The 25,995-nt window shown below is 38.7% G+C and overlaps 1 protein-coding gene across 1 annotated transcript; it reads right to left on the bottom strand.

Moving 5' to 3' along the window:
- Positions 1 to 20,320: 20,320 nt before the first annotated feature.
- LOC306841252 (endothelial lipase-like) lies at positions 20,321 to 25,995 on the bottom strand. The gene is made up of 10 exons (XM_079371033.1): positions 25,663 to 25,995; positions 24,393 to 24,589; positions 23,939 to 24,118; positions 22,955 to 23,066; positions 22,641 to 22,859; positions 22,244 to 22,486; positions 21,923 to 22,043; positions 21,379 to 21,609; positions 21,190 to 21,294; positions 20,321 to 21,076 (listed from the first exon to the last, which is right to left on the bottom strand). The coding sequence occupies exons 1-10, from the start codon at positions 25,751 to 25,753 to the stop codon at positions 21,064 to 21,066; spliced, it is 1,512 nt and encodes a 503-aa protein (XP_079227159.1). The 5' UTR covers positions 25,754 to 25,995; the 3' UTR covers positions 20,321 to 21,063.

Below are 25,995 nucleotides of genomic sequence, written 5' to 3'. Positions count from 1 at the left end.
TTTGAAAAGTTTCCCCCGGCTCAGACTGTAAGTCAGCCTGTAATGTAATTTGCACTTTTAAAACATGAAGTTCCAACGTGCTTTACAATTAGAAACAATCAAAGACATTATAAAGAGACATGAATAAATCTCAGTGACATAAAATAATAATCAGACAAACATAGAAACGATCTACAAGAAAGGGTTTGGGAGTTACATGGAGGCTTGTCTGTACAGGGCAGTTTTTAGATGCTTTTTGAAGCAGTCCAAAGATTCTGCAAATGTGATGGTTTGGGTGGGGTTAGTGGGGGCTAAAATAGCAAAAGCTTAACCCCCTTTTGTTTTACAATTATAGTGGGGTATGGAACGAGGAGGTCGGAAATTTAGCAGGGGGGAGGTCATGCAGTGCTTTGTACATGAGTCGCAGGATTTATCAGTTGATTCTGAATTTTACTGGAAGCCAATAAAGAGAGGCAAGAACATGTGAACGGCTGGTTTGGGATATTAATTTGGCAGGACTAACAGTAAAAGATTTAGTGATGATTGGTTGAGGCATATATAGAGAGGTACAATAATGTAAAAGGGAGAAGATAAAGGTGTTAATAATTTGTGATCTGATGTGGAGAGCATTTTTCCGATTGTTGCGGTATTTCTTAGCTCCAGAAAACAGGACAGTACAAGTTTCGTGGTTTTATTGTCAAAGGCTGTGTTTTGGTCAAAGATGATTCCAAGATTCTTAGCAGGTGGTTCAATATTTGATTGAAGAGGGCCAATAAACTGTTCAACTGTTGTAGTGAAAAGACCGGAACCAATTTCGTGTATTTCAGTGTTGTCGGGTTTAAGATGAAGGACATTTTGACATATCCACTCTTTGACATGGTTTTAATTGTTGACATTTTGAGTACCAAAGGTTTTTAAAAGAATAAGAGATCCATCAGCAGAAAACTAAATGATAAAGGAAGGGAGGCTCCAGCAGCAACAGCTGAGTGTCTTAGTGGGTGTGTTCCTGTAATGTGTGACGTTTCCTGGGGATTTTGCATGGCAAATTACGTGATAGACCGAGTGGTGTGATATTAAGTCTATCTTTCGGTCGGCTGAGCACACTCACTCACACATACTCAAACACACACACTCATTGATTGTAATAACCCCCGTCTGCTGGGAACTCTCGTCTCCAGCCAAACTTTTTGACACAGAGAACAAAAACGTTGAGTTCACCAACATTTCTTTGATTAATCTGATCTGATGAGCAAATTCCATCCAGCTGCCCACATTATGAAATCAAGAACCAAATGTGTTTTTTTTGTCTGCTGTCAGTTTTTGTATATTGCATTTTTTGCAATGTGGAAAGCAGGAAGAGCAGCAACATGTCACACAGGTCTAAAGACAGAATGTCAAGGGTACCAGCATTAACACAAAGCTCATGGTTTACTTCATTCTGGAAGAGAATATTTCGCATTCACTGTTGCTGATTATTTCTCATTCATGCCTTGATGTCATTATCTGGGGCTGTAATTGACAAATCTGCTGGTCTCATCTGCTCAATAGTATCGTGTCTCGCCCTCACCATCAGCCTATCATCTTTCTGCTCTCTTTTTATATATGAATCTTTACTACTTTTAGTTCCTTCATGTGGCTGTCATGTCACCCACCAATTTAACACAGCCCCCTCCCTCTCTTCTTCTTCACCATATAAACACATCAGTATAAAATGTGTTCAACAAATATTTTTCTTTTCATTTGCTGGTCTCTCCTGAATGAAATTGTCTTTGTACTTCATCAAAGGAAGGTTCAAACATGTGCAATTTCATTAATTCCCTTTCCATAATATTTTTTTGTGAACTGCAGTCCAGATCTTTGATGGATGGCATTTCAGTGTAACAGATATATTTCTTGCAGCCAAAAGTGTGATGTAACAAAAGAGCAAACAAGTCTCTTTCCAACATGAAAGTAATTAGAGTGCCAGATCTTCACTGTCAATCATGCTGGCCTGATACCACTGTTGGGTAGTAGTAATTTTAGAATAAAAAAAAAAGTGTTCCTTTGAACTGCCCTGGCCTCTCCATCGATTTGTTCATCTTGTTTGTTGGGTGCATTCGGTCTCCCCAGGAAGAGCTGAGGAAGTTGAGCAGGAAAAGGACGTCTGAGCCATGTTGTGCATCCTCTATCAAGAAACTGTCCTTTGACTCTCCAACACCATTGCAGTGTCAGGTCATAACCTAAAGACAGAAAAAAAAATGTGTTGTGTTTGCTGCATAAGCATTGAGAAATTGCCCTACTGGACAATACAGCTCAGTCTGAGTGCAGGCATTAGTCTGAATGAGGGCAGTCCTGTGCAGGTTTGCATCTTAGTGTTGATCTGGTTGCACATAATTGCACATGAAGCAACAAGCAGGAATTCCAGACATCGTATAGCACTTTTGTTTCATTTAATTACCTGTAAATGAACTCAGAGAACTTCACCTCAAATTACTATGTGATATGTTGTGTCACCTACAGAGGTGACCAGCATCAGGCTCATATGTTCTCCAGCTGTCCTCTGGCAGCGCTACAGCTCAGTCTGAACTTCATGCTAACTGGCATCAGCAGCTCCTCCTTATCCTCTTCCTCCTCTCATCTTTAAAGCTATAAATTCTGCCACACATTTGTGTGATGGATGAGTCACCAGGTGTCTTTTTTACTCTAGACCAAACCCAAAATGGAAACATAATCATCAAGATATTGTAGATACTTTGTGAGGGCACACATTTATAGATGAGACAAATAATGATGCAACCAGCTACAAACTGACTTCAGAATTATACCCAAGTATGTTTTATATGTCAACAGTATAAACACACCTTTAAGTTAACTTAGTTCCCACCACCCAACAAAGATTTAAATTTCAGTTTTGATATTAAATAGCAACAGGTGAGATCACAACTGTAGGCGAGTAAATCAATCTTCTCTCTGTGGGTCTTGGCAACATCCAACCTCCACTGAGGACTTCTAGACACAAGTGTTGTTTCAGACTCTGTTTACATGCACCCTGCTGTCCTGAAGGGAAGACGAGGGATTTGGATTTGGGAAAGATTTGAAGGAATGGCCTTTTGTGTCTTAAAGAAAGATTCTGCATTAAAGTTCTCATTTGCTTATAATAAATGAAAAACTTCCAGTATTCTGCAAGCATTGTCAGACTTTCTATATATATATATATATATATATATATATATATATATATATATATATATATATATATATATATATATATGCAGGTATACAAACAAAATCATGTTTTTTTTTTCTTGACCGAATTCAGCAACTATTAACCTGATTCACATTTACCAAAACAATAAACTTTTTCCATCTGCACATATTTTAAAGAAAAGTATAATTTTTAAATAAATTAACTTGTGTTTATATCTATGATTTAAAATCCACTAATTATCTCTATTTTCAGATTATGCATATGAATGAAGAATCTGTAACTGTAGAATCAGATTCTGGTACTGGAAGTGTTATTATTACAGCTTGAAGACCTGGTACTACCATACACAACATTTCAGCCAGAACTGGCTTTATGCAGCCCATAATAGGCCATTGAGTTAAACATTGCTATTTTCTGAGGTGCCATGCAGTCGCCTAGTTGTTAGTAAAAGCACCCCATGTGCAGAGGCTGTAGTGCTCCAAGCAGGGGGTCTGATTTTGAATCTGACCTGTGACTTGTGTCTAGCATATCATTCCCCACTCTTTCGTTCCCAAATTTCTGCCGCTATTCACTGTCCTATCTCTAAAATAATTGTATGAGAAGCCCCAAATTAAAAGATATTATATTAATGCACCACCCAGCAGCTTCCATAGGAAGCAACCTCCAAAGCTGTTTCCAGTTGTCAAAATACATATGAGCAATATTGGTGGAGACCAAAACAAAGCTAAAAGGACTCTATAAAGGGACTTATATGTTATTGTTGCTTTGTGTAGAGTTGAAGGGTTAGGCAAATGTTTCCAAAAAATACTTACATAGTTGAAAAAACCTACGACTTGGAAGTCATTTCTCAGGAATAAAGTTTTATCAGTAATGATGCTGACAATTTGGTATAGTACAAATAACGAGGAAATAACTCCTTGCAGCCAGTTTCCCACCAAGGACTAGTTGGATTTGATACAAGGTCCCTTTGTTTGGCAAAGTGCCGCACAATCAATGGCTGACATTCAGTGAGAATAGAGGGTCACGGTCCAGGAATTAGGGTCAGTTTAAAGGTTTGTTGGAGGAGAGTGAGGAAGGGGTCAGGGTTAAGACTGGACTTGGCATGGGGGGTTGGCTCCACTACACAGTATAGGAATGTGTACATGCTTACAAATTAATTGAATGCAGATTTTATTTTGTCTTCCAAGAGATACTTTCCAGGCCATTGCTAATTAGGCCAACACTGGCTTTCACCAAAGAGAGTCTGAATGAGTCTAGAGAGAAGCAAGTTATTTTTTAAACTTTGGAAATACGAAGAATCAAACTTCTTTGAATTTTTCACTACCAGATCTTTAAGGTACACTTCTGTTTAATCACAAATTTCATCACAGTTTAGCATATGTGAGATAATCCCTCTCAGGTTTATTGTGTTTACTTAACACAGTTGAATAATACAGTGACTGAAGGATAAGGAATGCAATGGATGCTTGCACATGCTGAAGATTTGAATGTTATGTCCTTGAGGTAAATGTAGGTTTTTCAGCCACGCCAACACATGCAGAAACGCACTGAAATCTCAGTGTCATTGAACTGGAGTAACCCTCTTTTAAGGTGAGGCCATACCTCTCAGCCAATCATAATGGGCCTAGAATCAGGCACCCAGCCCTGAGCCAATCAACACATTTGTGTTTTTTTCTCCCCCGCTCTCTCTCTCTCTCTCTCTTTCTCTCTCTTTCAGTTTCCCTGTCTCCTTTTCATTCTTTCTCAACTTCCATTTCATGAGTAAAACCTACCCACCCCCAGAGGCGGAAGTGGTGACCATTTGTTGCTGGTGTCTGCTACTCAGTCAGTTTTTGTTTCTACTAAACCTCTAGTTCTTGTATCTCTCCAGCTTGTCTGAAGCGCCATTGTGCGCTACTCGTTCATTCACAAAATATACAATACCCGGGGAAATCCCTCAACCTCCGAGTCCGTGTTTTTTTTTAGAGAGGTTGTAGTGCAGTTAGGAGCGAGCATGTGAGTCCTAAAGTATGTGCGCAGATGTGTAACTTGAGGTGGGAACACTGTCATCTGCCTTGAAGAGTTGCATAATGTATGTCAAGCCAACACACAGCTGTTTTTTCTTACCAGGCACACATTCCTGCAAAGTGTTATAATATACAGTGAAGCACAGGTGGTCTGTTCTCATATATTGGGAGTTCAGGAAGGTGGAGATATGAGCTGATCATGACAACAAGACGTTGTTTTGTTTTGAGGGAGATCATTGGAGGAACGTCATACTACCAGCTTCTGCCGGACATAAAACAGGAAAGAAAAACTGAGGGTTGACAGCATGACAAGTCATAACAAGTTCAGTTTAAGACCCTAAACCACAAACATCCACCATCCTCAGATCATTGAGTCAGATAAGAAAGAATTCCTCAAAAAAGCATTGAAGAGGGAGAATTCTGGGAAAGCCACAATGGAGAAATCCTTCTTCCAGAATTGTTACCATGATGGATAGATTTAGCTTGACCATCATAACGTAACATAACATCATTTTTCCCTCTTGTTGTCCGTCATATTCTTTAAGTCTTAAGTCATGTTTTCTAAAGTAAAATAATGAATGAAACAAAATACTTCACATACAGTAACCGAGAAGCTTTCAGTGAAAACAAAAGTGGGGTTGCACCAAGCCCAAAAGAAATAAAATAACCTGAAAACGGGTGAATTTAACACACTTGTTAGCTCACTAAGGAACCTGGATGAAAAAATGCTACTTTCGAATGTCAATGGGCCGATATTCTTCGCCGTATACAGCCTTTTAATATTTACGTTGCGACCGGAAAAGTATAAATTAGGCTTATATTCTTGGCACCCCAACGGAAGGGTCCCAAAAAGTAGGATGGTACGGCTCGGTTATTTGGGAATCTTTCCTGGGATTACCGTAAATTCCGGACTATTGAACGCACCTGTATATAAGCCGCACCGGCAAAAAATAAGTAAATAAATGTATTTGTACATATATAAGCCGCACTTGATTATAAGCCGCAGGTGTCCACATTGTAACAAAGCGATTTACACAGAAAGACGTGACACAAAAACGTTGTTTTAACTTTTAATTATATACGTAGGCTACCGGCTACATCCGCAAATACGAAGCCTAGTGGAAATCCTTTATCGAACAGTGTCTGTAACACGGCTGATGAAAAAGATTAACGTAATACATTTCACAAGAAAAAGTCCATCCATTCACTGCTTCAGAATGACTTCATTACTCACTTCCTCAGTCTCTTTTTCGATGTCGCTGTCAGTTTCAACTTTACGTGCAGCAGCTCTAGTTCCTTCTTTGACAGCCAGTTCGATCGCCTTTAACTTGAAAGCTGCATCATATGTATTTCTCTGTGTGTTAAGATCTGATATTAAGATCCGATGTGACGAGGTCAAATGTTTTTGCGGCAGAAGCTCATTGTCCCCCAAGAAAAATCCATAAATAAGCCGCATCGTTGTAAAAGCCGCAGTGTTCAAACCGTGACCAAAAAGTAGCGGCTTATAGTCCGGAATTTACGGTAGTGTATGGAAACACCTCAAAATGCCCGCCGTACCGAGACAAACCGATTCGAACTGCTCGGTGGAAATGGGGCTTTAATCTGCATGTTACCAGCACTGTGGTCAGTGTCTAGAGCAGGGGTCTCCAACCTTTTTGAGGATGATTGTGAGCCCCCTGTTGGAGACCCCTGGTCTCGAGTGTGGGACATCTTGGGAACAAATACTCTTCAGTCTTGTGTTATCAAAAGATACAGTTCATGGCTTCCCGTATAGCAACTGTAAGCAGTATCATGTAAAAGCCAGAATAGCATTTTTGTCCTCTCCGACTGTAAAAACAGGTTTTTAGTTTGAGAGGAGTGCAGTATAAATTACCATCTCTTTTATATTTTTGTATTAAAAACAGAAACCTATGGGCTGTAAATATGCCTGATTAGTGTTTTGAGACTATGAGCATTAACCGTGAATTTGAAATAAGACAACAACAAAATCAGTCAAAAGACACTTAAACTACCGAGGCACATTTCTAAAAACCTGTTCTCATATGATTGCATCCTAAATTAACAATATTGATTAGTGCAGCTTTATTATCATTGAAACCTTACATCTGAATAATTCTACCTGGAGGGCCTCAAACAGACCTTTGCTGCACCTTTGACATCTATAAAAAACAGAAGTTCCAAAAAATGTTACTGTATGACATGTACAGTTCCCACGCTGTATTTGCCAATGTATCAGCTATCACTTCCAGGAAGGCGTGCCTAAGGTTTAAACTGATGATTCATTTCAAGCTTATGCAAATAAGGCCACATGTAGGGTGGAACTGTTTTTGCATAGTGAATGCAGCCAAACAGCAGGTTTAGGAGCTTCCCAACAGACAAAAGATGACAAGTGGTTTGAGGTTGGTGGTACAAGGTGATTATTGAGCTGAAGCATGTTCAATAAATTATACAACAAATTTATTACTTCATGATCTTTTGATCTCACGGGTATTGACAAAAGACAAGAGTGGCTGATGCCATGCTAGTAACAAAGGCTTCAAGGCTTGCAGTGAAACTCAATGTTTGGACAGGCACGATAGTTTTTCCACGCTCTTTTGTTTCTGCATAAGGCAAAAGCAATATAGATCTAAAGGAAACAGACACACATCTGCTTCTTTCCACTATTTTCTTTCCTTTCTATAGAGCTTTTTAACTCAGAAATGTAATGCAGATGTACTTTAGGATCAAAAGAATTCTTCAACTTTTTGTGCCTCACTGCTGTCTTTTAAATGATCAACCGTTCACAAATGATCTCTTTCTGATTCACTGTAAATTACATTACACTTACAGATACCTTTTAACCTTTGCCAGACAAATCTTGTTATTCATTCTGATGGTAAAGCTTATTTAATGTAAATGGGTTTAATGAGCAAGCAAGATAAGCTGACCTGCTGTGCTCTGACTGAGGGTACTTAAACAATAAAAAAGCCAATTAGTTTGGTATGAATAACAGAGACATGTAATCTTATAGATCAGTTACATGATTTGCTTTTTTATCAACCGTATGTTAGCAGGCTAAAAAACAATTTTGTAGAAAGTCAGAATCTGAAAGACAGAAAGCATGCATAGACATTTTGTAAGAGACCATTAAGCTGGTATTTTTTTAATAATACATTACAGCAGAATTCAAGATTGTACTGTGCATTTGAGTGGCCACAGACACTTCTCTAGACATTCCATCAATTGATGCTTTTGTCCAAAACTCAGAAATTAGTCTCACTATCTATCACCTAGCTCATTTGTGATGTCTGGGTTATAATGGCAAAGAATTGACATTTATTCAATGAAAATGAACAAACTGAAAAGGTCTTGTTCAAATTTAAATCTTAATATCTAGATTTAGATCTAGATATTTTTCTCTGCTGCCATTTATTGTGTATCTATCTATCTATCTATCTATCTATCTATCTATCTATCTATCTATCTATCTATCTATCTATCTATCTATCTATCTATCTATCTATCTATCTATCTATCTATCTATCCATCCATCCATCCATCCATCCATCCATCCATCCATCCATCCATCCATCCATCCATCCATCCATCCATCCATATATATATATAATGTACAATGTCGCCAGATGATCATGGTCCTATCAAAGCACTGGGTAAATGTGCAGAGCAAATCAATGACTGAATGGATGTGCAAACATTTTCTCCAGCCGAGCAAAGACAAAAGCAAAGTTGTTGTTTTTGGAGCAAAGAAGGAGCAACAAAGAGTCCGCACACAGCTTGAGTCAATGAAACTCAGAACCACAGACAAGAAATGTGAGCATATCACATGAAGAACATATCAAGAATTAGAGGACTTATGTCCCAGCAGGACCTGGAAAAACTTGTTGATGCATTTATCTTCAGTCGATTACTGAAGATGATTACTGTAACAGTGTCTTTACAGGATTTAGGGCCAAAATACATGAGTGACCTCCTGATTAATGAACCATCCCGACCGCTCAGGTCATCTGGTGCAGGTCTGCTGTCTGACCCCAGAGTCAGAACCAAACATGGAGAAGCAGCTTTTAGTTTCTATGCTCCCTATATCGGGAACAAACTCGTAAAACTGCAGGTTTGCTGAAACTCTCAGCACTTTTAAATTCAGGTTAAAGACACATCTGTTTACAGCTGCATTTAATTACTTTCGTATTATTTGAATTATTTTTACCTGAACATATTCAGATTTAATAATTTCTGTGATTTAAAAAAAAAAAAAAATTTAATTTGTTAATTTGTTTCTTTTCCTTTCTCTGTCATGATGCTTTTTGAAGTCTTGTGTGAAGCACTTTGAATTGCCTTGTTGTTGTTGATGTGCTACATAAATGAACTTGCCTTTCCTTTAAACAATGAGCAGCATTACGAGTATCTGAAGTTTCTGGCACTTTCACAGGGCTCTACGTGATAATGCAAAGTGTGTGATTGCTCTCAATCCACTTATTATAAAGCTGCCCCTCCGCTGTCTTCCCTAAGACAAAAAAAATGTGTCTGTGGAGCACAGAGTTGGTATTAAAAGATTAACAGTAAATCCTCATTCCTCACCAGAGTAGCTCTGATGAAAAGTGAAGTTCTCTTTGAGGTTGGATCTGTGTCCAGCTGCAAAGGGTTTGGCTGTAGACACTTTGCTGTGTTTGATCTACTGTACAAGTAACTTACAGTCTTCAAATCATATGAATCAAACCATGTGACTTCAAAGCTAAGGATCTTCAATTCGTGGAATCTGGCTCTACAGCATAATGAGCCTCCGACCTGAATCTGGGAACAATGTCCATCAACAAGCTGTCGTTCGTGGTCTTTAAGCGCTCAACTCTTTGTTGTTTCAATGTAAACCTGTCAATGTTTACAAAAGCAGCCAGGAACCACATGAAGAAAGGACTTAACAACTGGAACAATCGTAGGTGTTTTTGGATTATGCCTTCGTCATAAAGCTGCTTATTGCGTTATGCAGGCAAAAAAAAGATGCCGTAATCATGAGAGCAACAAACTGCACCCAGACAGGTAGAAACTACTTAAAGACATAACTGCAAGAAAAGAAAGGGGGAGGGATTCATGTTAGGGTTTCCTCTTTGTCCAGCCTTTTTTTTGCCAAACAAATCAGCTCAATTTTACAAATCAAAATTACACGTTGACCAAACGGTCTTACATCTTTTATATAACCATGACAAACAGCCTTTGTCTTATTGTCTTTGCCCAATCCTTTTTTAATATCTTACTATCGTATTTCCTTTCTGACTTAAACAATTATCGTTTGAGATAAAAGTTGTATCCAGAAAAAAACATAATTGGTAATGTATAGTCTACCATGTAAGTTTTGTATTTATTGCTCCTTTAGGCTTGAAAACAGAAATCTCTCAGAACGCCAAAATGAAGAAGATCAACTACTTGAGTCTTTTTGACAGTATAACTCGTTCGACACTTGTACACCTTTTTCTTCAGAAATAAGATGAATACTTACAAAAAAGAAAGAGACTTAAGACTGTTCTGAGCTACTAACTTAGTTTTTGGATTTCCTTTGTCATGTGTGCTGAAAGATAGTGATAAAATGGACTTGAGCTTGTATAGCACTTTTCTTCTCTTCAGACTTATGTGACACCTACCCATTCACACTCATTCACACACTGATGGCAGAGGTTGCTGGGTTAGTAGGTAGTCAGACATCAGAAGTAACTAATCCCATTCATACACATTCATGCACCTCCAAAAAAGCAGCGGGAGCAATTAAGGGTTAAGTGTCTTGTCCAAGGACACATCGGACATATAATAATAATCCTTCAAACACAGCCAAAATATTTTAAACTACTATCGACATCTTTTCTTTGTAATTTGGTCATAAAAAGAAGCAAGAAAACTATTGGCTGACCTGCTTTCTTTTTTTTGCTCAGACTGTGTTGTGGCTATAAATGTGCAAGCTCGTTTTAATAAAATTAATACAAGTCAACATGCCAGCTCAAGAAATTCACCCTGTGCAGAGAGAGAGCTGCATGTATTCTTTTGTACATGTGAGAATTACATAAATCCCATTCTCTGCAGATTATAGTTTTTTTTTTCTTTTGGCTAGAACGACATTTCTTTGCATTCCTTTCTCTAGCCAGACTTGTTCCCATGAGAAAGTGTCAGCCTACGCTTCTGACACCATAAAACACCAAGGAAGAAAGGACAATGCTTTGACCAGAATCACAGACTGTCTGTGTGTTTGCGTGTGTGTGTGTGTGTGTGTGTGTGTGTGTGAGAGTGTGCGTGTGCAAGCGCACCGCTGTGATTTAAGCCATTATTGTTGTATTAACAAGTTCTCTGTGATTCTGTGGGAGAGCTCCAGTATGGATATTGCTGAGTAACAAGAAATTATCATGACTGTGTGTCCTGTTTGCTCTTTTGAAAACCTATTTAAAAATACCCAATTTTATTCACTGCGAATCCCAGCAGCCTATCACTCCTGCCAAGGGGCGGTTTTAGGGCTAAGACTTGGCTTTGAAGATAAATTGCAGAATTCTAGATTTTCTTGAATACATTGTGTTGGCTAATTCAAAATTCAAAGAATTAATTTACCAGAAAAAGAACATTGTTTTGGAAATTTGACATAAATGATCACAAATTGTGAACACATGACAAAATACTCAAGAGTAACTGCACATTAAAACATGAACCAGATATTAATCTTTGTTTTAAACTGACAACATAACAACAGCAACAAAAGTAATTAAAATGATGACGTGCAAAAACAAAAGATCTATCTTGAATTGCATTTACACTGAAATGGAAATGTTGTCTTAGAAACAGGACTTTTAGCTCACCCCTTCTGCTGCTGTATGTGACTTAGCTTCCATGTAGGAACTCCGGACAGCTTCCCAAACTCATGTGCAGACTCTTATTTACTTTACATTGAAAGCTTATAAATATTGCTAGATCAGGACCACACAAAACGAGAGAGAGCAGAGTGCTTCAAGACCAAGACAAGATGAAGACATTGAGGGATTGAGACCGAGTCCGAAGACCAAAACCATAATCATCAATGAGAAATCATCGTCATGTGTGCCAGAGGCTTCTCACTCAGATCGTAAAACTGGGAAGATTGTGGCTTTAACTAAATAAGGTTAAATTGAATTGTAAATTCAGGGAAGCTATTCATTCAATAAGAAAGGGGTATTTCATTCTAAACACAGTAATGAATTGGAAAAAGGGTCTTGATTGACATCTGGAGTCCGCACAGTCTGAGACCAAGACAGAAAAAATGCTTTTGATTACAAGATCAGACCGAGACCTTCAAAAAGTGGCCTTGAAACCAAGACTGATTTTAGCAATTACAAAACTAAAAGGTACCTTACACATACAAACTCACTTAAAAAAAAACAGTCCTGTAAGAGAGAAGGTCAGTAAATGTTTTGTAAAGCTGGCCAACTGCTGGTCTGTTTTTGTACCAGCCTTTTTGCTGGCCTCTAAGATCACAACATTTATTAGACACAACATCAAATTTAAAGTGAAAATGTGTACGATTAAGCTTCCAACATAATCTGATGACATGACAAACTGTTTAAAGTTTTTTTCTGACGCCCTAGGGTAATTAGATAGTGAATAGATTATGTTAGCGAAGACAGATACACAACATGTAACTTTTGGTTCATGTACAATCTTTCATTAAAACATGTGACTTTGTTTTATGGAGAACCATAACAGGCCCCAGGCTCGCTGCCAAATCTCATTGTGATTTCACTGATAATAACAAAGATGACAGGGAAAAAAAGCACCCAGCTCAAGAGCGTTCACTGTAGGCAACCCCCCACAATCTGAAATCTCTCCATTAGTGCATGTCCATAGGATTGAATGGAACTTTGTTGCTCCTTCTCATCTTTGACCTCTGACTTCTTAAAGAAGTCTGGTAGTGAACAGATGGAAAAAAGGTGATGAAGTTGTAAATCAGTCTGTTGAACTTGAGTGCTAATTTACTCACCAAAACTCATCATTTTCACTGTTGACATTCTTCTTTGGCTAACTTTTGCATATTTTCTGGTGCCTTTTCAACAATTTATGCCCACCACTAAATATTTGATTTTTAGGAATAAACTATTATAGAATCATAACAGTCAAATACACATCCTGAAATGGTCATACAACAAAAGTTTGATATTTTAATTCAAAGGTATGTCGGGGGGTTAGGGTATTGTTTTTTTTTTTTTTTTTAAATAGTTCCCTGTGTAGGAAATACATTTACTTTTCTTTATGAAATTGAAGCAAGCCAGTATGATTGTGTCTCATGTCCCTCAAGCGTGGATACAATTAGCTTAATTTAGCATACAGCTTTGTAATCCTTACCTGTTATTTTGTTTGTCTGTTGTGAACACAAATAGAAGCATAGCAAAGACTTGAGGTTGGGGGGGGGGGGGGGGGGGGGGGGGTTGTTAATGCTGTAGGTCTTTGCAAACAAGAGAACTAGAACTGTGCTTGACATAAAACACAGAAGTGCTGAATTTAAAGTCAGCCTGCTGCACTCTGAATGTGTGAAAGACAATATTTAGAAGCTTTGGAATAAAGTTCATATCTTTTGAGCATATATACTAACATCGGCTCACAGGCTCTTCTTATATTCTCTGAGTCATAGATGTATTATTTTTTCTTAAATATTATGTGTCCACTTAATCACATCTAGGACATTAAATAAGGATAAAATCCCAGCTTCCCAGAAAATTCCTGGTTAATCAAGATCATTGAAAATAAACTGCAGCGCAAATGCAAACTGCTTACATTTTAATAATCATTTTCTGTTTCTGTAATAGTTCAATGTTCATTGGACTTGATTACATTTCAAACATCGTCTAAGTTCTTGTTTGTAACCTGTTTTTGTAATGAGCATTGAACATTTATCAGCGAAAGTCGTGGCAAAAATGTGACATTTAAACACAGGAATAATTCTCCTTTTAATCATGGGAAATTCCAGAAGGGACAGAATGGGTAGCGATACTGATTCTCGCTTAGTTGTCTGGGTGAACTGGGGTTACCAGCTCTCCAGACATTGGCTCACCAGTCTCTCCAGTTGTTTTCCTGTTGGTGCTCGGGATAGGGGGTGTGGTCATGGATGGATACAGCCAGATAACATCCAGACGTGGAAGAAGGACTATTGAGGACAACAGGGAGTGAGCAGTTTAGCCAATATGCAGGACATTGACCTGAGGCCTGACATCTTTTATAGTCGGGGAGCCAAGTCTCAAAAGATCAATAAAATGGTATTTTTATTTTGCAGTAAAATATATTTATACAACCATCTAATGCATAAACTCGACATGTTCAAATGTTAGTTAAAAATCATGGTTGTGCTTTGTTCTACCTTGTGTAGGGGTATCTCGAAAACTAAAGCCTTTTGGGGGGTTTGCCTCTACATGTCTTTCGGAATTTTGCGAGTAGCCCAAAATTCTAATGAGCTTCTGAGCCTGCTGATCGATAACTAGTAGTGGAATCTTCACGGATATTACTGGAATTTCATTACTAATTGCACACTACACTATCATTATAGTAAAATTATTACTATTACTGTGTACCATGACTTTAATGAATGTTTGACTTTGTTTGCTTGTGAATGTTGAAAGTGTTATTTGTACAAACATTTGTAAAATTAAAGTTTTTTTTTTCAACTTACACATGCTTGTCTTTTCGTTGCATTTCAAACCTTCCATCCTCGTTTTTGATGAAAAAAATGTTAATGGAATAAAGAGTTAATATTATTTCCAAGAATGAGCTTCAGCTTCAGTTACCCAGAATCTGAAGGACATTTTAGCCAGTGATAACAGCATAACTGGACACTGCTGGGTGGATTAGATGAGCTTTTATTCTGGCAAATGCATCTTTAATTAAAACCATACAAAGCCAAGAAAACATCAGGACGTTTATATTTATTCATTGTATGACTCATGTCCTTGATGTCATTAGTTGATCAGTTTGTTCTGAATGACCTCTGCGTCCTGAGATCATGAACTTGACCTCAGAAAATTTTCCTCTGAAGTCATAAAACTTAATGTACTGAAAGGACTTAAACAACAGCTGCAGCCCTGATGCGCCTCTCAGCCACTCCACAGTGTAACACAACACTGATCTAAGGGGAGACAAAGGAACACTATAACAGTGGAGTCATGTCCTGACGTGTACACCAATAGGAGCCAAGGAAACTTGTGAAAAATTTCCCACCCTCACTCTGCAACAAACACACACACACATTTACAGTACAGATGGCAGGTGATGGTGTAATTATAGACAACTGTAAACAAACCCTGCGTGCTCCATCAAAACACAAACACAGACGAGTGTGATCTCTGATTGGATATTCGTTTTGGTAAGCGATTTTAGGATTGGTTATTAATAATACTCAATGTGACTGTGCAGCTTCTCTTCTGGAAACAGCACGGGATAGTCTTGCATGTGAACATTGCTAACTACTTCGCTTTGACGTCATAGCACACCTTCGAAATGTGACATGAGGCTGTAGACCAGGACATGACAATAAATAATACACAGAGGTATATGGAAACAATGCCAAACAGGGAGCTTCACTTTGAATGTTTTATGTATATTGAGTGGTGACCATGTGCAGTCTCACATTTCATCATGTAGGCCATGGTTTGTTAGCAGCATGTTCTCAAGGATGGCATTATTCAAAGTTTGATGCTTGAGAGAGCGCAAGTGATGATTACTGTATACCAGCTTAACGTCAGCATGTTAGCACTGCCCCTATGAGCATGTTAGCATGTAGTGAGCGAATTGCTTCTGTTAGTGGGAAGGTTATTCTAGAAAATAAGTTATTCATAGGACCATGAGACAATTGCTGAAATGTTTGATTATACATGGGTGTAGAGGTAGCAAGAACAGCTTATCAAGAATAAAACAGAGGCACGTTGAAACCAGAGTGCTAGATTGTTGTTTTTTTTAAAAAAGCATATAAATCTGGATGTCTACTTCCCGACAAAAATTTGTATCTCTGTCCGACAAAGATTTGTATCTCTGTCAGGACTCAAAACGATGAACTCAAAATAAATACCCTAAAATCAATTGTTTGTGATCTTTAACTGGGCCAAGGGATAATACACAGAAATAGATTCAGAACAGTTTGTTCCAGCAGCTGGTGATCTGGGCTAAAGGTTCTGTGACAGAGGTGAAGGTAGTCTGATAGGATGACAGATACCGCCAGAGGAAGTTAAGCTCTGCACGCTTTGATCACTGTCACTATAATGGAGATATTATAGAAAGTCAAATAGCAGATTGGCACCCACCAAAGTTTAAATTCAATTCAAAAAATGTTATTTCAAAATTAAATTAAAAATGTTCAAAATTCAAAAGTTTTGGTTGGTTGCAGGAGCAAGGTCCCAACTTGCCAAATTAAGTCTTCCCTTTTATTTCCTCCTAAAGATAAGTGTGTTTGTCTGCCAACTGCCATCACAACTATAATACTCTTTTGGCATCCTAGACTCAGACTGATCCAAAGTCTGAGTCCAAACGGATGATTTTGTGAGGCATCTTTTAAGGAAACAAACCCTGAGTTTCTCAGCATGAACACAAATATTAGCCAAAGTAACAATCTGAGGCTCTACTTTCTATTATCAACATGTTTTCAACAAAAACATGGTTCTGGATTGAATATCCAGTTGGGTTTGGTCAAACAATCATATGTAAGAATATATTCAACGATAACATAAGTCAGATCTCACATCTCTCCTTCCAAGAACAGTTGCAAGGTGTGTTACTAAGAAATTTAGAGAAGCATGTGACTTCAATGCTCTCAACTGTGCACAGAGTCTGACTGGCATGTTACAGTCACTTAGCTGTCATCACATACTGTATATGCAACGGGTGTTTGGAGGTCAACAGTCGGCTCTGCTTAACTGTGACCACTGTCTTCTCATGAAACGTTTAAGAAACATCCTCTAATTGTTTCTCTTTGACTTGCGTCAGTGGACTTTTGGGATCATGTGAGGTAACCCTCCCACCTCCTTATCCTCCTCCTCAACCACTCCTCCATTGCCTCCCTCTTCTTGCTGTTGATCTGCAAGGCAGCAGCTGATGGTGGTGCTTGGGCCAACAACCCAACATGTGGCAATGTGTGCACCAAGACTCTTTAATCTGCGAGGCACGTGGAACCAGAGTAACAACCAACACTGAAGCGCTTAAGGCCTGCTGGGCTAAATGAACTGGATGAAATCAAAGAGATATTGCCAGGATCTGAAAAAAGAATGAAAAAAGATTTTAAAACTTAAATTGGTTTGTTTACTGTCTTAACAGGACACACACAAGTGAAATTATTACTGGATTGCAAATGTTTTTGCTTAAATCTCTTTCAATCATGTGATTTTACTCCTGAGGCTTTGTAGTAAAAAAAAAAGCTATTGTGGGCTTTCAAAAGAGTCAGAAAGTCATACTGTGTTGCATGACTTATTCAATTCAATTTAAAAAAGGTTATTTGTCCCTGGGGGATACACATCTATTTGAATTAAATTAAATTTCCATTATTCTTCAAAGTAAAAATGATTCTTGTACCTGGTAAACAGGAACGTGTTTTTTCTTACAGGTTTCAGTTTTTGTCAGTGGAGTTCCCCTGAATTTTTTAGAAAAAAAAAATCAAAGACAGTAGCACATAAAATACAGATGGGGTGATTTTTTTTTTATCAGGCTGTTCAGTATACTGTTATGTCTGATACTATTTATTCATTATTAATAAGGATGATTATGAACAATGTAGAACTTGAGCATTTCAGTATTGATTTGATGTTTTTTTTAGTGTTCTATGTGTTTTAATATAAAGTATGTTTTAAAAACACACCAAAACCTACTAGTGTAATTTCAAACAAGCGTGAGTTTCAAATTGAAGTACAACATAGCATTTGGAACTGTATTGTATTATTCTTTATGTTTTATTGATGAAACAAACAGTGTCAGCTTTAGAACATTTAGCTACTTTAGTAATTAATAAACTAAATTTAATTTAATTTTGGCTTGGCGTTGGTTCTTATTTTTGGTTGGCAACCCTATGGAACAGGTTTACTGAATTTTCTAGATTTTTTTCTGGATTATTTCAAACCACAAATCCTTAAAGTGTGTGACATGGTTTTGCTTGGTTTTCCTGAAACCTTGCAAATAATCCAACCTATTGGATAGAGCATATTGTAAAACAAGCTGAAGAAAATAAGCTTTATAGTAAACTTTGGGAGTGCTGGTAAATAGCATGGAATTACAATTCTGAGTCATTTCCTTTAGATTTGCTTGAGGGTTAATAAAGGACACTTTGCATGCGACTGACGAGATGTACAAGCAGTCAGAGTAACAGAACATGTAACATACTGTAGGTTGGGTTGCCAGGCTAAGTAGCTGTAGTTCATTCATCAATTTAAAATTTTTGGCATGACATGGCATGGCATGACGTAGAAGCTAGTTACTGGCTTCTACGTTGTGGCTACCAGTAGTTCTTATCTATTGTTAAATCTCCATCCAGTTTGTTAAATACGGATAGCATATTTAGAGCTTGCCACATTACTGACAGTAATTTAGCGTTTGCAAGAAAAATACTATGCCTTTGAAGCCTTGACCTTTACTATGTTACATAAATTGTTTATTGACCTAACCTGAGTCCGGATTGATCCAAATCTGTCTGACTAGAATAGGACAAGGTGCATCTGAGAATTACAAAAAAAAAGTCCCCTTGCAGGATTTTTAAAGTAGTACTATTATAATACACAGGCACAGAGATTCAGCTAGTTCCCACGTTAGCTATCAGCTGGATTTTGTTGCCTTTGGATAGATCAATGCTAACTGTCATTAACCAAGAATGAGAGACTGAAGAAAGACAAAAAGAGCCACATTTGCATGTTATGCCGGAGACCAATAAACAATATTGACTTGAGTTAACTAGATTAAAATAAATGCCAGCATACACTAATTTAGATCTTATTGCTGAAGAAGTTCTGTGTGAAACTAGAGCAAAGTAGCCTTGAGCCATCAATGACTTCAGTGCTAACAAGTTTACACCATCCTTTTGGGTTGATGCCGTAATGTTATTTTTACTGGCAAACACCAGAAAAAGTTTGACTTGCTTTACTGTCCATCCAAACTGTGACTGAAGAGGTCGTGGTTTGTTGTATGTGGAAGACAGATGGTATCAAGGGCGTTAAGAAAACTCTATGACTTTGAAGCCAACTAAAGTGAGTCACCAAACCAAGACTGGGTGGCATATTGGTTGGTGAGGGGGCATGCATGGCAGATACATGCTCTAAGCAACAGCAGACTTGTGGTGTTACTGCAGGTTTCCTGTCTAAAGGAAATTGGGTCACCGTGGCAATGTGATCCACAAAAGAGAAGAACAGAGCATTGAGGATAAATACAGCTTTAAGAAGGCATATAGCATTCAAGCTAAGGACGGATACTCAAGCTAACACATAGCAGCTACAACAAATGTGAAGTGCTGTTACATGTTGCATACTTCAAAAGGCATCCCTCTTCTCACTCAGCTTTCAGGTATTTAAGTGAAACATGACAGGACAGAGGATCGTGTGACACAGTTCACTAAACGTTCTGTTGTTCAGTTTCTCTTATGAGGTTTCAATATAAATGAGGTGGGGAAAAAAGCTCAGCAGGATGTTTCCACTTCATTGCCTCATGCACCAACACATTTTAATGTGTCATTATCACTCAGGAATGTTGACGGCATTCCTGATTTTTTTAATCCACACAATTCAGTGAGGATGTTTTAGAGAGCTTTACCTTGATGTTGGAAGACTAGATTTAGTGTTTACGTGTCTAAACATGAAAGCACTACTCATACTGTAAAACAAAAGAAAGACTTCTTACTAAAGGAGGTCATTGTAACACTTACTCAATGGAGTTATAGTTAAGCCAATAGTATTGCAATTTAGTTTTCATAAGCAGTTTTCGTGCTTGGGTTTACAGTAGCTATGTTCTTATTTTTCCATCAATGGAGTAGAAAGCTAACAGGAAAAGAAATAATTTCAGGAATCAAATGGTAATTTAAGAATCCAGAAATCTTTGCATCTTTCAGATATAATTCCAGCCCTTGTAGGGGACTGTCTATAAAGGCACTAAAACAGTACACAAGCTGTTTAAGGGGTTCAAATGAAAGCAAAGGGAACAGTTTCTAGAAAGGACGTGAAATTTTATTTTATTTTTCCAAAAAGTTATTTACAGTATATACATATACACACCCAAAATAAGCCACATACAGTAACAGTAACACTTTGCACAAAACCTCAGACTCTGTGCAATGAGATCAGGGATCTCCTTCAGTTATACAGTGTATCAGTAATCTCTGAGCAGAAAGGCACACACGTCTTGGTCACAACAAGCACAAACAAACGCGCGCATTTACCACACACAACATACACACAAAAATACTGCATCTAGGAGAAATGCATTCAACACATGCTTCATTATGGGATGTGCTCTGATAAATAAAGTTGGTCTTGCAGTGCTTCCATTTTTTTTTTTATAAATAAAAGATATTTAAAAATGTACAGTACAGCGACTACATTTGCTGGTGTATATCCACTGGCACAGATCTGTTTTCTATCCGACTAGTTCACACAAAAGGAACGTTCTGCAGCTCCACTGGCAATCTCAACACGTTTTAGGATTGCCTCCTGATTCAATGATGCGCCTCATTTTTCAGCCGCCTTAATAGGCTCAACAGACCCGAGAGTCCTCGTTTCCAGAAATCAGCAGAAACCTTCCAGGTGCAGTTCAGAATACAGTCAAGCCCCCTTCATCGTGCGCTGATCAATCTTCCTCCTACGAAAAGTGCTCAAATAAAGAGAAGACAGTTCTTCTCCAATCCATGTTGGGTCCCCCATGGTTATGGTGCATTGATTGTTGGAGTCGTTACATGGCCAGCCTGCCAAACAAAAGCAATTTAAATTTATTAAGTATGATTATATGAAGTTTGTTTAAAAAATTTTAAAAAAAAATTCAATCACGAATATCCCAACATTTTAAAACATTTCATACCGTTTTCTTGGTTTCACTTCCCAGCCATCACGACATTTCACAAAAGTAACGGAGTCCCCTGGTGAAATTTCAGTTTTTGAAGGGTCTTGGGCACAGAATGTAAACCTATAACAACACAAAAAAAGTAATGTCAGTATATACGTTTCAATAAAAATCAATCATTTTTCATGTGAAGCAGCTCATTCTTACTTCTTTTGAGTTTCTCCAGCTTTCACACGAATACGGCGGACTTCTAGTACAGGTTTGGGAGGCTTAGGATTCCAGGCCCAAAAGTTTTTCTTAAATGACTTCCAGAGAGAGTTCCAGGATTCAGAATTTCCTTCCCAGCTGAGGCGGATCTTAAGCAGGTCACCAATATCAGACTCAGTAAACACCAAGAAGGTGTTTGTCAGGTTCAGTCCAATCGTGTTGGTATCATGACTAGAAGAAAAGAAGAAATTAGGTTAGGTCCCCAAAGAACTGAACTCGAAAGTCATTTTATTTTTATTCTGCAGAAAAACACCTTACATTCTTTAAAATGTACATGGTTGTGTCAAACCCTTTAACATTAGAAACTTAACAGGAGTTCCTCTACTGGTCTAAGCCTAGTACCAACACAGTTCAAGTTCAGATTCCAGATGTATATTCCTGCAGTTGTGCGTTTCTATAGAAAAAGGTCAGTGAGCTACACGTTTGTACATGAACTGTAGTGTACGTCATCAGAAAATGGTAGAATTACAATCCTGCTACTTACACATCAACAAAAAGGTTTGTGGTGTCATTGTGGGCTCCATATAACTGGACGTAGAAGGTGGGGTCTGAATCATCTGCCTGATTTCTATTGAACACGTGCATCTTCATCTGGTAGTGGTAGCCTTAACAGAAATGAAAACAGAGTAAATGATTGATCCACTGTTGATTTGTTTACAATAGTAATTTCCACTGCCAGTCATTGAATCATAAAACATTTCAACCGCAGAGGTTAAATATAAATAACTGTAGTAATTCTTATCAGTTTTGTTGTAGGTAGTAAAAGATAACTGACTGCAGTTCCTGCATCCTTGTTTGAACTCACCTCCAAAGGGAGTGTCAGCACGTGTCTTCAGGTACATTTTACTGTTGCGCCTCTTGCGCATTTTTCTTGTGTTGTAGCCGATATTGTTGCAGCGATTTTTACGACAGCTGAGGCAGATACCCTTCTTGAAGCGATCGGGGCCAGTGCACTGGAAGGCAAAGCTCATGTGGTCCTTGTTCATTAAGGAGTCCACAAACAAGTGCACTGCACGTTCATGTTCGCACTTCACTGCCTCCATGAAATCTGGAGAAATTGAGGATGGCTGGTTAGGTTTGGTAGATGAAGGCTGGTTATAATTATATTAGATCTTGGTAAATCTATATAGGAATACAATAAGATTAACCTGCAGTAATAAACTATTGAGTGAAAAAAGGGGTTTTCTTTAATAAGAACTTACTTCCAGCCACTGCCAGCACATCACCCAGACCACAGCCGGGCTGCACATCACCACCATTGGGATAGATATCAATGTCACCAATTGGCTGCTGGATCCCGATGCTGACACCCAAAGCTTCTCGAGTGTATGTGTGCAGAACATCAACAAAGTCAGCATCATCAGGGGAGAGACGCCGCCGTTCCTCTACACCCTCAAACATCGGTCCTGCTGGGTCCAGACCTATCAGAAATAAAGAGGACACAGAAGGAGCGTTAAATGAGGCAGCAACCTCTTTAAGGAGTTTTTATTGCACATTTAATTTTCACTGAACTTACCAGTAATTCTGCCGATGGTCCCTCGCACAAATGTTCCTGCATAACCGGCTACATGAGCACCTAAACTGTAGCCAATCAGGTGAACTTTCTCCAAAGGAAGTTGCTGCTCATCCTGTCAAAGAAAACAACACTAAGATTAGCATCTGCCATCTCGACACAAACTAAAACTGAACAAATCCTGGATTTCAGCCACTGATGATCAGTCATGCCTGCAGCTGAGCCAAGCTCAGTTAACCCGAACAGAATCTACCGAAAGTCCCCTCAATGCAACCGAGCCTCAACCATCTGTCTCACTTTGTCTCCGTGAAACACTCTTTTGTCTACATTTACAACTACATGGCAGGATGCCTGAATCTCTCCTCACTTGGAATACCATGTGCTCTGTCCAATTTTGTGTCAGTCTTGCTAAAAGGTAGTTGTCGTCTTTGCCTCAGAGAAAATAAAAGGATCCCCATTACCTTTCTAATGAGTGCTCATCTCAAAAAATAAAAACACAAAACATCCTGATTATAGAATCAGTGGAGACATGTCTCAAAAGAAATTGAGCTACTGTCCTCTATAGATCCAAAGGTTTGAGTTGGACATGTTTTTATGGATCTGCAGGTACTCCGCTGCTGAGCTGTCACTCAGAATTACTGACTGAAACTACTACATCGCACACTAACATAAAATCATTTACAGAAACACAACCCCAAACGTATGAGAATGTATGAGACCATCGATCTGCCCTACACAACATACTAAAGAAACCTTTACCTTATTGGAACATGCTATGTAAAAAAAAGTCAGTGAAAACATGCATGTGGTCTGCAGAGTGTAAAGTGGCATTTCTGTGAAAACTTTCCTTGCGTTATCAAAACCTCAATGGAAACCAAGTGATGCAGCTGCATGACTTGCGTTGATGGTTTGAACACTCATTTGTAGTTTCATATTAGGGTTTACTAATTTCCCTAGTGTTTAAGGCGCAGAGATGACTGAACACACCTGAAGCCAGTTGATCAAGGCTGCAATATCAAGGCCAACGGAGTGGGTGTGGTTGACCGCGTCGGGGTACAGTTGCTGGGCCATTGATATCCAATCTACAACCACCACGTTGGCCTCCATTTCCCGCTGCATCACTGCAGACACCAGCTTGTGCATCCAGTTCTCAAACATCCCACTCATCTGAGAGAGAGAACAATAACAGGAGTTATTCATTCATTCTTCAGTCAGACAGCCAGATTTCTCAAACCTGGTGACCATTCTGTGTCACTCTGCACACAGCTCACATCCACATGATAAATTCCAACAATCAAAGCAGTCTGGGCTCAGAGACAATATTTTCTTCTTTGCAAAACACAAGTTTCCTTAACTCATTTAGGCAGCAGTTTGTCTGACCCAGATCCAGAAGAAAAGAGAGTGTAACTGAGTAAAAAAGAAAAAAAAGATATAAACTTACAGTCCAGCCATGGATAATAAAGATGGTTTTTGCTGTAGCGTTGAAGCCACACTCTGATAGACACTCCTTCTTGCCAGTCTGAAGGTAACAACCTTCGTGGTCCAGGTCTAAACTCTTTCTCATGTTGTACTTGATGCCATTGGGACCATTGTTGTCTGTTGACGATTCTTCCAAACCTGAAATTACACAAAAGGGAACTGTTTGGTTTATACTTTTTTTCCGTTTTTGTTATGCACACAATGAAATGGGGTTGGATCAAATCTTTTATTCTTTATTTTCAAACCCACGACCCAGAAACCACTCAACCAATCATCTCTCACACTCTCAGGGAGCGGCTGAGGCAACCAATGGCTTTGCTTCACAGCCAACATCTGATCTAAAATGCCGATTGGGTGCAAGTTGTACCGGAGACACAGGCACAGAGCCAAAATATCACCGTCAGCCGTCTTCTCATCTATTAAATCATCCGCTCCCTCTCTTACATAGTTGCGGCCTAAGCTCCTATAATTATATCACACTCAACACTGTACGCGCAGCCCTGAGGTTAAAACGGTACAATTAAAGAATGTGACTGAAGCAGCATGCCCTCATTTAGACTCAGTTTTTCTAAAGAACTAAATTTATGCCAAGATTGCTTTTTTAAAAACGACCATTAACACACTGGACAGACCTGTAACATGTGGCCTTTGTGTTCGTTTCTGGGTGAAGAGTGCAATAAACTAAAAACCAGTCAGGATTGGGCAAATGTCAAACGTCAGATCTGAATTTAAATGAACTCAACACCCTCTGGTAACTGGCCACACAGACTAAAATGACTTCAGCTGTTGTATAGACACGGCGGAGCGGTCAGTGGTAAAACGCGGATTCAGCGGAACATCTTTCCAAGTAGTTCACACAGACGTGGCGTTGTGCGTCCTACACTCGGAGGTTTGCGTCAAAGCTGCTGCCCTCCCAAAAAGGACACGTCGTCGATACGGGGTTTTTTTTTAATCCATCCCCGTTTTTCCGTTTCACCCTCTCTTCCGCCACACTTGCTCGGAATTGCAATTTAGCATAATAGTCTAAAAGATGCACATTAATCAAGCTTGGTATTTGGGGGAATTAAAAAAAAATGTTGGCAACTTATCACACATTTTAGTCGCAGATATTTCCTATTTGCGGGTTAGCCTTCTTCCCATGTCTGTCAGGATTTGACAATATCCATAGAGGTTGGGAAAATACAAATACACATACAAATGAATGAGCAAAAGACACAAAGCAGTCTTCTTACCTTGAAGAACAGCGTTTTCACCAAGAGCAGATGAAAAAAGCGCAGAGGCACACTGCAGGAAAATCCACAGTAAAAGGGCTTTATGATTCATTTCTCAGTCACAGAGGAGTGAGGTGTAATTAAAAGCGTCCAGGAAATATAAAATCTCTCTCTATATTGCCCGAGGTAGCGCGATAAGGTGGTGGAGTTTAGATCCAGTGATGACAAAGAGCAGTAGAGCCGGTGGTGCGTTCCGGTGCGCGCCTGTGAAAGAACCGCTCTAGAAATGTATAAACTAGCATCAAGTGTGTGATTAGAGTTTTAAATAGTTTCTCCTTTTCAGTCATCTGATCA

The sequence above is a fragment of the Symphodus melops genome (genome assembly GCF_947650265.1).
Source record: "Symphodus melops genome assembly, chromosome: 1".
NCBI lineage: Eukaryota > Metazoa > Chordata > Actinopteri > Labriformes > Labridae > Symphodus > Symphodus melops.
Note: the sequence above shows the minus strand (reverse complement) of the source record. Positions and strands in the feature narration are given on the sequence as shown.

Coding starts and splice junctions, on each gene's coding strand:
- LOC306841252 (XM_079371033.1), bottom strand. CDS start 25,753: ATGAATCATAAAGCCCTTTTACTGTGGATTTTCCTGCAGTGTGCCTCT. Junction 24,119..24,392: donor TTATTATCCATGGCTGGACT/GTAAGTTTATAT, acceptor TCTCTCTCTCAG/ATGAGTGGGATGTTTGAGAA. Junction 22,487..22,640: donor TGTGCTGGCAGTGGCTGGAA/GTAAGTTCTTAT, acceptor CAATTTCTCCAG/ATTTCATGGAGGCAGTGAAG.